Here is a 14561-nt window from a genome sequence, read left to right as displayed (position 1 = left end):
ATGTGAGCCTGTGTCTGTGTGTACGCACAGTTTTTCTGGATATTTCCTCAAAATAGCTTTCCCCAGAATGGCTTTTCAAGGGGCTCTGTGACTTAAAATAGTTTAATCACTCGCTCCCACAATTTTATCACCCTCTCCTGTCTTCTATAAGGGAACATTAAAGTCCCAGAGACGTTGACTTGTACAGGACCATATGACTAACGAAAGACCATGTTTTCCTGACCTTCATTTTCACTCTTTGTACCTATGGTCTACTGGAAACAAATCGACCAGTTATAGCGGTGTTGTGTCCATTCCCTGCGTAAGAGAAAGAACACCTGACACTCCTGGGTAAGCTTGAAGCTAGACTGTGGCTCATAGAAGCAGTGCCACTGGCTATTGGGTAGCTCAGGTCCAAAGTCATGCCCCAGTGAGAGTGGACAAGTCACTTTTCTAAGAAGCACAGTGCCTTGAAGGGGATGCCCTTCTATATGCCGGTGCAGTGGAAGTGCAAAGAGGGGGCTCAGCTGTGATATAGCACCTTACTGTTGGAGCTCAGGATGTTTTAGTTATTTATCAACAGGAATAGGAGGAAAATCCTCCTAACACCTACAGGGCCCTGGAAGGTGGATAAGCTGCCTCCCGTTGCTGTAGTCCACATGGTGCTGTGGAGTGCAGGGTCAAAAGGCAGACTTCTGGGCTGGATTCTGGCTCTATCACTTATAGGTATGTGACTTCTGGCAAATTGCTTGATTTCTCTGTATCTCAGCTTCCTTATCAGTAGAATGGAGGAACTATGTTATTGGAGTCAGATAGGCCTGGATTCCAATTATGACCCATGATTCACCAGTTATCTAATAAAATAATTAAATCATTGAGAAAGCATTTCATTTGTACAGGACTTCACACTGCAAAAAATTCCTTCACATTGTCTATGCTGTTTAATGTCATTTTAGCAAGTCATTTTATAATATGTGACTCTGTTTATCAGGTTTTTTGTAGTGAGTAAATGGGATAATTTGTTTAAAGTACATGCATATAGTGCACAGTACATATTATTTTTACTTCTACTGATACTGTCACCACTACAGATTGGTGTAGACACCTGTCTTGACCACTGGGGGGCAGCAGAGGAAACTTGAAATCCATTTCTTTATGACGTACTGAGACTGGAGCAGTCGAATGTACCTGGTGGTTAGTACGGAAGAGTAATTCGGGTCAGGAATAATGTAATTTGCCTGTCTGGAAATACCACCATTGCTCTTTGGCCCAGGGTTCACACTTATAGATTTGTGCCCCACAGCTCAAGGATCTAGTTGTGTAGCTGTGTGCTTTAAGGATAGCCTGCCTATATCTGTTTTTTGGTGACCAGTGCTAAATTTTAGCAGACTTATTTACAAGCTAAAATTGTATCTTTACACTTTATATTTGAGGCAGCAAATAGCTACCTAGTCTCGCATTTCAAAGGCCTTTGGTTGGCTGTCGTATTTCAAAGTTTTAAGGTTAATGTGATTTCCCTTTGTGCTACAAACAGAATGCAAGAAAACACTTTATAAAGTAACAATTGTTGTTTCTTATTATAATCAAAAAAATAGAATTTTAAAAAAATGAATTGGAGATTGAGAACAGAGAAAGGAGACAAAGAAGATGACGAGTGTAAGTATAATTCTGCTTTGGTAAACATAAAAAACACTGAGTAAAACACATCCAAACATTGGGATTGTACTTGTCTCCTAGAAAGGAGGCAACTTAGATTGTGGCAGAGGAATGTGGCAGCTGACAAGTTTGAAGTTAAGAAATGAGAAAGTCTGTATATATGCCAAGCCACAGCATTTGATATAGTAGCCAAGAGCATTTGGTAGCAAAATATAAGGTTGTATTAGCATATAATTGATTTTAATTATATGTTTTAAAATTATATAAATCCATTAAGCATAAAGGGGAGGAAATACATGTTCTTAATGGGAAAGTTTTGTATGGCTGTGGAACAAAAGAATACTCTGGACAAAAAAAAAAAAGACTGGGAATTTAATTTATTTAGTTTGAAATGGATAATATACAATGAAATCTCAAGGATGTGTACTACCCTTTACATGTTCACATAGATGCTGTAAAACCCTTTGAAGCCATGTGGAAGAGCCAGAGAATACTTATAATCCTTTGCTAGAAAGCTATAATGGAAGATCATGATTAAGTGGTCCAAAATATAAACTGTGTATGTCATACTCTGAAAAAGTTTTATGTAGAAAGGGCTTCCAGAATCTAGTGGAAAGAAAGTTTCCTGGTGTTAGTGTATAAATAACTACTATCTTGTTTCTGATTATGTAATGTTTTAACTTCGTATACTCTTTGATTTTGCTGTTAACTGAAAATCTTATTGAAGAGTATTTACTCTGGTATATTCCAAGAAAATTAATAAAATAAGTCTGAGCATGGTGTAAAGTGTTGATTTAACTAGGATGTCCCAATACAAAGGAATTTCAAAAATTCTCAGATACTTAGAGCAATAGAATTTTTGAGCTGGAAGAGATGATAGAGAACAAAGTGGATGTGACCTTCCATATTTACATGGCTCATTTATATCAGAGCCAAACTAGGACCCTAGTTACTTTCCAAATTTGGTTCTATTTTTTTAAAGTTCCCTCTGGTAATGTCATACCAATACTGTATATAAAGTTAGGTGACAAAGTGGAATAGCTTTCCTTGGCCACTTGAAAAAGATCCATACATTAACATTCTTTTAAAAGTGGAATGCCAGCAAATGTCTTTAGAGAAAGCTCAGAATCAAACTTGGTGATATTTTCCTTCCAAAAGACACAACCCAGACCTACCACCATTCCAGCAGATTGTACATATTGACCTGTATACCTATAAACATGAACATAAAAATCTTATGAGATTTAGAAGGGATCTCAAGAATTCATTTGGTTCAGTTCCTTTCCTTCCAGCAGGAAAGGTATCATTATCCCTATTTTATAGATGAAATAGTTGAGTCCCAGAGAGACTGACTGACTTGCCCAATAAGTAATGGTGATGGAGGAACAGATATCCTGCCCCACCAAAGTACTACTCTATGCATCTGTTACTGGTTAAAAAAAAAATGGCTTCCTTAAAATTGATTTTCTGTTTGTTCCTATTAAGTTTGAAAGACCCATAATTTCACAAAAAATAGACTCTTTCTTCTATGATGCATAAAAGTAGATTACCAAGTAATTGATTGTGTTTTAGACAGTCATGTTCTCTGGTCTTCTTGAAAGTAGATCTTGAAAGTCAGCCTGACTATTGGGAGTTGGTCCATTGCCCAGTGAGCAGCCATTGTTTGGGTTTAGAAAATAAAAGCCCTCATTTTGCTTATTTTGGCCAATGAACCAGTTGCTTAATACTACATATATCAGAAATAATCAAGATAAATTAGAAAGTTGTCAGATATTAGAAGTGCAAAGTCATGCAGAGAAAAGTCAGGCAGGCATCCCCTTTTGGAGTTCTAGATAATGGATAGACAAACAGAGGGTGCAGTCTTGCTTCCTCAAATGGATTTTTGAGAGCAAAGGTGTAATTTGGTAATGAAAAGACACAGATGGTGTCTCTGTGTTGGAGCATCAAGGGGAAACTTTCTAGAATAAACTTTACACGTCATGGCTAAAACAAATGTTCCTGGTGTGGCGGTGCTCCAAGTAACATTCATGATACTAATGATGATACAATAATGCATCGTCTTCCCCTGGTTGTGACAGGATGACTCAAGACTGTCTTGCATGGGCTTCTCCTTTACATACTGCCAGTTTAGAAAGGGCTTTATATCCTGATTCCCAAAAGTTCAGATATTTAAGCTTGAATAAAGAGGAGGAAGCAGTGAAAAATTCCTGGATGTTATATAGAGGTAGAAAAAAGGAAAACCAGAAATTAGAGACAGGTGAAATAGAAGACATGGAATGCAAAGAGAAAGGGAGAAAGTAACACGTATCAGCACTTACTTTATAAAAGGCACTATGCTAGCACTTTGCTTATATTATCACATGTAATCTCCATCACATCTCTGTGATGTAGCTACTGCGTGCAGATAACAAACTGACACTCAAAAAGATTAATTATCACACAGCTACTAAATAACAGAATCAAGATTCAAATTTTGATATGACTTCAAATTCCATGTTGTTTTATTCAGACCGACATAGGCATTACCAGACCATTAGGGAAATTTCAAAAAGAGGTTGGCACAATTATCAGATCAATTGATTTTGGCTAGACTTATGTAAACAAGTATCAGAAGGGAGAGAAAAAGATGAACAGATTACATTGAAATTCCATCATCACAAAAATAAAGTACCTGTTCAGCAACCTGAATTGTGAAAGATACTATAATCAAGGTTGTAATTCAATACCTCTTGATTTGCTTTCCTCATTATCCTCATCCACCCTGTCTCCAAGGAAGCTATAGTGATGACCTTGCAAGTCATCACCCATGCAGAGAAGACTGGGTGCTGAAATCTCCCTCCAGTCCTGACACGAAGGAATACGGATGTGTTTGATATCTTCCTTTCCAGGAATGAAACCAAATATTTTCTTTATGCGCTGCATGATGAGGAGCCGGGAGTGCTGCTCTGCAGCTTGTTCAAAGAGCTCCCTCTCATTATGGAGCTGGTTGGTCCAGTAGTAATGCTGCAGAGAGGTGAGGGGAGAGCAGCATCTCGCCAAACAGCAGGAGGCTAGGACAGCGATAGTTGCCAAGGTGATCAAAATCCAGCCCAGCATCTTCACGTAATTATTTAAAAGAAAAACATAAAACATCAATACATCAAATATTCTGTAGTAAGAAGCCATAGTAAGAAGGATTTCCTACAAAACTGAGAACTAAACTGTGGGTAAGAAATTTGTTTTTCTAGGGGCTGGCCCCGTGGCCGAGTGGTTAAGTTCACGCGCTCCGCTGCAGGCGGCCCAGTGTTTCGTCGGTTCGAATCCTGGGCGCGGACATGGCACTGCTCGTCAGACCACGCTGAGGCGGCGTCCCACATGCCACAACTAGAGGAACCCACAACGAAGAATACACAACTATGTACCGGGGGGCTTTGGGGAGAAAAAGGAAAAAATAAAATCTTTAAAAAAAAAAAAAAAGAAATTTGTTTTTCTAGTCTTTAACATATTAACAAGGCACTGGTCATTTGAAATGTATAGAGGTGTGATGGAGGGCAGAGGCCCAACCATTTCAACTTGGTTTTTGGATTACAAAGGATATTGACCAGGTAACTTGGAATGGATTCTAAATACTGTCCTTGAAGTGGCAGACGCTATAACCCACCAATTACCCTTGCATAAGGTACATAAGCTACATTCTTTGCTTTTAGCTCAACTTTATTTTTCAACCATCAGCTACAGGCTCAGGCAGTCTTTGGGGACTTGATAAATATTTGATAATGATGGTGATGAAAATGATGATATGATAGCTAATAATGGTAGCTTCCTAAGGTGTTTTCAATGGCTTCCTAAGGTGCCAACAAGTATTCATTGATATTTCTTCCTAAGTCACTCTTTCTTTTATTTCTTGTGACCAAAAAAGAAAGTGAGCAGACTTTTATGTCCCTAAATGGGTAGCACTTTATTATTTTCCTTTTCATTTCCCTCCTCCTTCAAATACTCATTTGCTGACCAGTGTTATGATTCATTTTTGAAATATGCTCTGAAAGGAATATGAACTAGATTTTATTTGTAACTATTTAGTGTCCACTTTTAAAGGTTGACATAAATGGCTGTTCTCTACTCTTAGTGTCCTTTTTTTTCCTTTCATTATTCTCTGTTTTTAATATTTAGTGATGGTTGTGTAAAGTGAGAGAGACAAGTTCCACACATTTAGGAGAGTCAGCAGTAGGCAGCCACTGTCTGGGAGGTCAAGGTTCTTCCACAGCTTGTGATTCACCGACAGGACTGGAATTACCAGCGTGTGCCTGCTGGGGTAGCTGCACTCTGTGGAGGTTAAAAAGCTACAAAGTGATGCTCATCGTGATTTAACTTAATAGAGGCCAGCATGGCAGAGGAAAGGCCATCTCAGGTGCCCATTAAATCATCAGCTGTCGTTTATTGAGCCCTAGGTTGACCTCCCACCAGGTGCTGTAAGTGACGCTTGGTTATGGGAACTCAGTGTGAATAATTTGATATGTTCATTCTTTCCACAATCTTTAAACCTAAAGAAAGAGACAAAATAGCAAGCCAAGAAATGTGGTAAAATGTGCTAGTTTTTGATATGAGTAAACACGGGGCCCGAGGAAGCACAACGGAAGAGAAATGAACTCACTTAAGGCAGAGGAGTATCAGGAAACAATTCCCAGCGGAGATGATGCTCAGACTTAAATTATTGAAGAGGAGTTCACCGGATGCCAGAAGTTGAGGAGAGTTCAAATAAGGGAAGAAGGCAGAAAAATAAAGTGTGAAGAGTAGGAGAACCTCAAGAAGTTTGGATTCACAGAGTCATGGGAATTATGCGGAAAAGCGGGCGGGGTCAGCTACTGAAGGCCCTTGTATGTCATATCAAGAGTTTGGATTTGTGCTTAGGCTGGGGGAAAATCATTGAAGGACTTTATATGGAGGGGGGTGGTTCCCCATCCAATTTGCATTTAGAAAGACAATTTTGCATGGGTACAGAAGGTAGATTAAAATGGGGTGGAACCAGTCAGGAAGATATTGTAGAACGAGGTATGGGCGGAGAAGGGATTTGAACTTAATGTAATCTTGTGGTCAACTCAGAATAATCAACTAAAAGACTAATATATATTCCTCAAATGAGACTGAAGTTTGAGATGGTTGCAAAAGGCAGCCTGGTGAAATGGAAACAGCATGATCCTCGAGTATCTTGATCAATCATTTATTAGCTCCATGAACTTATGAAAGTTACATAAACTCTTTGAGCTTCAGTTTCCGTATCTGTAAAATGGGGTTGATTATACCTGTCTCTTCATATTATGAGGATTTTAGTTGATATAAAATATTTTTACAGTATATGATAAACATCTCGATAAATATTAGGTTTGTTGTCACTAAACCAAAAAACCCACTGGCTGATGGCACTCGGAACAGTAAAACTCTTTTCACAGAAGTCTGTGTATGCATCAAGTAAGACATTTTATTTTGACTTTGAGAAAATCTTACTGATGTGTATTAGATCTTAGTTTTTCTTAAGCAAGAACACTTTTTAAAATTAAAATTGCCCCATTGATTATTTGAGTTTTCACCTATCTTCACATAGCTCCTCTGCCTGAGCTTTAGGGCTAGTATAAAAAGGTTGAGACAAAGCCTGTCTTAATGGGATTTCCAATTTTGCTTAAACTAGGCCATATGCAACACTTCAGTGTGCTGTGTATTGATAGTAATTTTCTCCAACTAAATAGCATTAGCACTTCTAAATTTTAATAACTGAAAAGTGATGGGTCAAAAAATGTGTATGCCCGGCCTGCCCTGTGGCATAGTGATTAAGTTTGCATGCTCCACTTTGGCAGCCCAGGGTTCGTGGATTCAGATCCCAAGTGCAGAGCTATACAGCACTCATCAAGCCAGGCTGTGGCAGCATCCCACATACAAAATAGAGGAAGACTGGCACAGACATTAGCTCAGGGACAATCTTCCTCAAGAAAAAAGAGGAAGATTGGCAACAGATATTAACTCAGGGCCAATCTTCTGCACCGAAAAAGTATGCCTTTACAATAAGTAGTTTAAAGAATAATGCTTTTTTATTGTATTGCCATGGATCAAAAAAGCGTTTTTCCCCGAATCCCTTAGAGAAACTGATGAAAGTCAATGACTCTTTCTCTACTGGTAAAAATGCACTTTCACACTTTTTAAATTTAACCAAAAGTGCAGTAGGTTCAGGTCTTCCTGCAACTTCACCCCACCCCCTCACACAAACCTCCCAAGGATACTAAATTTAGAACCATTATTGACGTTTATTGTTAATCATAATTAAGCTTCCTCTAATGTTAGATGAGATTTTAATATATAAGAATTCATATTTAAGAATATGTATGTGCAGAAAGATGAAATTTAGTAATATAGTAATAATTTTAATAATAATATTTAAAATTCATTGTTTTCAATATGGATTCTGGACACAATACTGAGCACTTCAGATGTATTAGCTCATTTGTTACTCACTCCAATCCTAGGTGGTAGATCCTATTCATATCCCCATTTTACAGCTGAGAAAAGTGAAGCATGGATAAGTTATATAACTTGTATAAGTTTTCGCAGGTTAATAAGTAGCAAAGCAAGAGTCCCATCCAGGTCTGCTGACTCCAAGGCCCCAGATCCCAACTATATTTTTATAGCCATTCTTCAGAAATCACTTTGATGAATGGCATCTAGTTTGTGTTCCATAATTAGACAATATGAGAATCAGCAAGAATGTGAAATGTGTCCAGTGACTGTCGTTAATATGGGAGAGCATAGGAGAAAAAAATCAAGAACTTACTTGTGACTGGTATCTGTGCAGAAGAGCAACCTCATCTCTTACGAGAATCACATCAGATGGAGCAGATTTGCAACATGGAAACCCAGCTAGGATCTCTTCCCGTTTGCTGGCACTGACATTGTCAAACACTGGGTAATGGTCCACGGATGCGAATTCGCTTGCTGCACATTCATAGTAGGTGCCTGTCAGCAGGGTCACCGCCAGCCACGTTAATGGAGCTACGAGGGCCCTCCCGGTGATGCTGAAGAACCTCAGGCAAGCCAGCTTGCGCTCCAGGGGTCTGATTTGCCGGTGTGGAGGGGTACAGCTGCAGCAGTATTCACTGGAAATGGTCCACGTCTGGCTTCTCAGAGCATAGCCAGCCACCAGAAGGATCAAGGCAGGAATGACCAGAAAAGCAGAACCATAATAGAAATTTTTCCCGACCTGACAGGGACATCTGAACGTGAAAGAGGAGAACAGTTGTTGCCCACCAATAGTCAAAGCAGCAATTAAAGAATTGATAAATGTTCCACTCCTCTGCAGAGAAGATACGATGCTGTTGAGAGTTAGGCTCATCCTTAGGAAGCTCTTAAACAAATCAGTCTGTAGCCCTTCTGACCACTGGACTCCAGCAGCTATAACCATTTTATGAGATCTTACTGGTTTAACTGGTTGTGTCAAGCGACCCAACATCCTTATATGTTTAAAGGATCCTAGCATCTTTCCTTGTGTACTTTGTGAATCCTGAGCTAATAAACGCAGTTCAGATCACAGCTGGAAGAAATTGAAGGAGAGATTCACCTGGGATGAGTGAAGGGGAAAACTTCTTCAGTCTGTCTTCCCACTAAAGAGAGGATGGCTGCTTGCAAGCCAACTCTGCCATCTTTTTCTTGTGCTGCTTTGTGTGACACAAAATGCTCATCACCAGCAAACGGAGTGCTGGAAGCGAAATGGAGAACATTCTTACCTTTGTACTAGACCGGGATTTGGTTACCATAAAATTATGACAGAAAAAAGTAGAAATTATCAAATACTGGAGGGATCCAAAATTTAGGGCTGTCTTGAACGTTCGTAACCTAAGACTCCTGCCAGAAGATTCCACCAGCTTTCCCAAAAGACAAAAGCAGCCTTGGGTACCCCTAAAGACAAACCACAACAAAAACATGGTAACTTTGCATAAAAATCTGTTTGTATTGACAGAGTTTAAAATAATAATGTGTTGCTTTTTAAGTTGCAAATTTGTTTATATGGATCTTTTTGTATGAAAATTAAAATATATTTCATATAAAATATTTTATATGAAAATGTGATATTTGGGTGGTTAATGGTTATACATCTATGAACAAGAAATAAAATGATCAACCATGTAAGGTGTTTTCTATATTTATTTAATCAGTAGATATTTATTGTCAAACTTCTATATAAAATGCAAGGGACTAGTCTTGGTTGGGCTTATAAAAAGTAAATGAGATATAAATGTCTCTTCTCAAATAAACTCTCAACTAGACATAGTTAAATACATAATTAGTATATTGAAACATAATGTTGAGGAATTCACCCAAAATGCAGTACAAAAAGAGAAAGGAATAAAATAATATATTTTAAAAACCAATTAAAGGGAATAGAAGACAGATTTAGCAACTCCATGATCTGTGTAATAGGAGTTTCAGAAGAAAAAAATGAAGGGATAGGCAGAGAAGCAACACTGGAAGAGAAATAACTGAGAATTTTGCAGAATCAAAGAAAATTCTCCCATCAGAAGAGTGTTAGATGTTCTGAGCAGTGTAAATAAAGATAAATCCACATATAGATACATCATAGAAAAACCTCAAAGTGTGAAAAATAAAGAGAGATTCTTAAAAGCTACCAGAAAGAAGAGACACATAGCCTACAAAGAATGACAATAGACTGACAGGAGATTTATCAGTAACAATAGAGAGCAGAAGACAGTATCTTCCAAGTGCTTAGCACCAGCTAAATTACCACTGAAGACAGCAAAATAAAGATACATAAAGACTAAGGAAATTTACCACCCACAGAACTTTAGTAAGAGGATTATTAAATGATATATTTCAGCAAGGAGGAAAATGAACTCAGAGGAAAGACATGAGAGAAAAAAATAATAAGTACAAATACAATATTTTTAAAGTTCCTTTAGTTATTAGCTGTAGAAATAACTGCTTTCTATTTTAAAAGATGCAACTAAGGCAATACATGATTATAATAAGATATCACTCTCACTACTAAAATGGCTGAAATTTAAAAAAACTGACCATACTAAATATTGCTGAAGATTTCAGAGCAACTGGAACTCTCACACACTGATAGTAGGAATCTAAAACGGAACAACCACTTTGGAAAACTGTCAGTTTCTTAAAAGTTAACTATTCACCCACAATATAACACAGTCATTTATCTCCTAGTTGTTTACTCAAGAGAAATGAAAGCATATGTCCATACGAAAACTTGTACATGGACATCCATAGAAGTTTTCTTTATAATAGCTACAAAATGGAAACAACATAAATGCCCATCAACAAGTGAGTGTATCAACAAATTGTTATATATCTATATAATGGAATACTACTCAGCAAGATAAAAGGAATAAATTATTGATATATACAACAACAAGAATGAATTCCAAATAATTTTCTAAATCAAAGCATTCAAGCAAAGGAGTACATAATATATGACTCTATTTATATCAAATTCTAAAAAATATAAATTAATCTATACTGACAGAAAACAGACCAGTGCTTGCTTAAGGAGTAGGGGGAGGAAGAATAAGAAGAAAGAGATTACCAGAGAGCATGAGAAGACTTCTGTGGGTTGTATCAATATGTGCCCAAGGGATTTTAATTTACAGAGGTGATGGAGTGATGATATAGAGAAGCCAATGTCATTGAAAGAAGAATTTATTATTTCCATTTACCGAGAGAAGGGGGCATGCCAGGCCACACAGGGCCACATGGAGAAGCACCAGTTTTTGTCAGGAGTCAGAAAAGAGGAGCAGAAAGCCTGGACAAGAGCTTTTATTGGGGTTTCCATGGGAAAGGCAAGGCAGGCAGGGGAAACAGCTTAAACTTGGCTAGTTTAAATAATTTTAGCCAGTTTGGGAGATAGGAGCTGTCAGCTGTCACCACTTGTCCGGTGCCAGGTCCTGGGTTGACCTAGAGCAGGGGAAATATTGGCTTCGTGTATAAGAGTTAGACAAGAAGGTGGCTCAGAGCGTGGGCTCTGAGTCACACGGGAGATATAAACTACTTTGGCTGTTAGTGTAGCCTGTAATTAATGGATGCCAAATAGACAAAGAATCTAAGATAACACAGTTAAAATGGTGGTGATGGAAAGGTTAGCTATATTGATTGATTTGATGCCTTCAGTGTGGGTACATATGTCAAAACTCATCAAATTATATATCAATTATGTTTCAATAAAGCAGTAAAATTTTTAAGTATAATTATTAAATAATAGAAATACAGTGTACACGTCATTCAAAAAACAGAGGAAATAAACAGGGGCTATTGACAGGAAAAGAGATGGTAAAGAAAGAGAAAAAGATAAAAAAAAAGCAAAATGATGGTATAAATGAGACCAAACATGTCAATAATAAAACAAAAAAACTTTAGTTAACAATTACTGAGTGCTTACTCCATGCTAGACACTGTTCTAAGAACTTTACCTTATTTAACCCCTACAATAACCCTATGATGAAGTACTAATATTATCCTCAACTTTTTTACAGATGAGAAAACCAAGGTGTGGTGAGATTAAGGAAATTGCACAGGGTCACACAGAGATGAGTGGAAGAACCAGGATTAGGACCCAGGTGGTCTGGTCCAAGCTGTTCACCACCACACCAAAGCTGGAGTAAACTCACCTACAGAGATTAAAAAATAGAGTCATACTGCTTACAAGTGACACACTCAAAACTAGACAACATACAAAGCTTGAAAAATAAAGATATTGAAATATGTATCACTGGGAATAATAATATTAATATTTTGGGTAAAACTGAACTAATAGCAAAAAGTGTCAAGAGCGCTATTTTTGAATACTCCCCTCAAATAAAAGGAACAATCCATTATGAAGATCTGACCGTGATCAATTTGTATGTCTGTGACTGCATAACTTTGAAATACATAAAGCAAAAACTGATCAAATTATAAGGAGAATTCTTATAATCATAGAGAGAGATTTTAAACATCTCTATTAAAAAGGATGATCAAATAAACATTAGGATATAAAAGATGTGAAGAACAAAATTAGCAAGGTTTGTCTAAGATATATAGTATTCCAGACCCTAAAAATAGAGAATAAACATTTTTAAAAGTTCCCGATAAATCATTTGCCAAACACATGATCGTGTATGAGATGACAGAAGAAATTTCGGTATTAATGTCCAGTAAGAAGGAAACAGATTAATAAACATGGTAATAGAATGCTATAGAGTAGGGGTTGGCACTCTATGGCTCATAGACCAAACTGGCCCACTGCCTGTTTTGTATGGTTTGTGAGCTAAGAATGGTTTTTACATTTAAAAATAATTGGAAAATTTTTTTTAATATTTTGTGACGTGAAAATTATGTGAAATTCAAATCTCAGTGTTTATAAATAAAGTTTTATTGAATCACAACCATGCCTGTTCCTGAGGTGTCTGTGGCTGCTTTCCCACTCCAACAGCGGAGGTGAATAGTTGTGACAGAGTCCGTATGACTGTAAAGCCTATAATATTTGCTGTCTGGCCCTTTAAAGAAAAAATTTGCTGATCCCTGCTACAGAACTGTGAAAATAAATTAACTGGAGTGATAGCTATGGATATGATTAAAACTTAACTTTAGAAGAAAAATGCAAGCTGTAGGATACATGTAATATGATGCATTATGTAAAGTTTTAAAACAAAATAATATTACATATTCTTTATGGTTACTACCATATATAGACTTTAAAAACGTATATAAGAATGATAAATATCAAGTTCTTGGGAGTGGTGACCACTGAGGAAGAAAGAATAGAATGAAGGAGGGTATAGGATATTTCACCTGTCAGTACCACTTTATTGCTTTAAACAAATCCTGAAGTATATATAGCAACTTGTTCAGTACATCTTGGGGGTAAGTACCACATCTTTGTATGTTTTTAATTTTATATTAAAAAATCCGTTTAATAGAATCTATGGGAAGTGAGGAAGTTAAAAACAAAATCGTAGACCATTCTTTTGGGGGACTATGTAGGAGAGGATGGAGCATTGATTGATGAAAAGTCACTATTTGAGTGTCAAAGTCTTGCTGCAAAGGAGTTTGTTGATGACAAATTCTTAAGGTTTTATTGTTGTTCAATGTTGAAAGAACTAATTACTTCATCTGCAGTACCAGTGTGTAACCTGTCAATGATTTGAACGATTACATCTGTGAGTAATCAATTTTCTTTGGGGCTTTATAGCCAAATGTTCCCCTTCTTAAAGCTACCTTGCTGTCTCCAGTTTATCTAATATATAAAATGCCTGCTCTTCAGCAGGGATCCACCAGTTCATTCACTGAGTGCATGCTGGCACATGGATAGGGAAAATCAGGTCTGATAGCCAGAGCGTCTTCAGTGGGATTGGGGTGCCAAGCAAATCAACACTAATTTTATGTAAAGAAATTCAGTTAAAGTAAACCCCCAAAGCAGCCTTAACTAGAAAAAGAAGTTGCAAAAAGATAACAAGCTCCTGGACCAGATGTTATGGTAGCTGGAAGCAGCATTACCTTGTCTGACAGTGTGTGGATGATCTCCGATGGTGATCCTACAGCTGACAGATCATATGTCCTCCTCCTTTAGCATCTCCCCAAGTCTCTACTCAGCCGCCCAGAGACCTCTCAAGAGAGCAGTATAGGAGGGTGGCCTGGTTCATCATTTCCTTGGGTTGGTTGGCTGCAGTGAAGACATGATGAGATTGAAGAATGCATCGTTTTTCCAGCCCCAGCTCTGAATTCAGTCCTAGGCCACCGAAAGAACTCAATACAGGAGGAAAAACTCTTCTGCATTATTTTGAAATGTTTCTTCTTCCTAGTTTACTTCCAGAGCAGACATCATAAACCTGTTCGAAACATCACCTACCTCTGTGCTTTCTTCTGTTTAAACAAAGGGCGGTTTTACACAAAAAGAA

The 14561-nt window shown here is 37.5% G+C and overlaps 1 protein-coding gene across 2 annotated transcripts; it reads right to left on the bottom strand.

Moving 5' to 3' along the window:
* Nucleotides 1-4118: 4118 nt before the first annotated feature.
* CALHM4 (calcium homeostasis modulator family member 4) lies at nucleotides 4119-14321 on the bottom strand. Of its 2 annotated transcripts, none has more exons than XM_014866140.3 (3): nucleotides 14161-14321; nucleotides 8432-9552; nucleotides 4119-4731 (listed from the first exon to the last, which is right to left on the bottom strand). In XM_014866140.3, the coding sequence occupies exons 2-3, from the start codon at nucleotides 9131-9133 to the stop codon at nucleotides 4342-4344; spliced, it is 1092 nt and encodes a 363-aa protein (XP_014721626.2). In that variant the 5' UTR covers nucleotides 9134-9552; nucleotides 14161-14321; the 3' UTR covers nucleotides 4119-4341. The 2 variants fall into 2 exon arrangements, with proteins under 2 accessions (XP_014721626.2, XP_070352490.1); XM_070496389.1 differs by lacking the exon at nucleotides 14161-14321 and adding an exon at nucleotides 6266-6316 and having other exon boundaries at nucleotides 8432-8564.
* Between the last annotated feature and the right edge of the window lie 240 nt (nucleotides 14322-14561).

Source organism: Equus asinus, chromosome 24 (assembly GCF_041296235.1).
Source record: "Equus asinus isolate D_3611 breed Donkey chromosome 24, EquAss-T2T_v2, whole genome shotgun sequence".
In the NCBI taxonomy this organism is placed as follows: Eukaryota; Metazoa; Chordata; class Mammalia; order Perissodactyla; family Equidae; genus Equus; species Equus asinus.
This window is presented reverse-complemented; position numbering and strand designations above follow the sequence as displayed.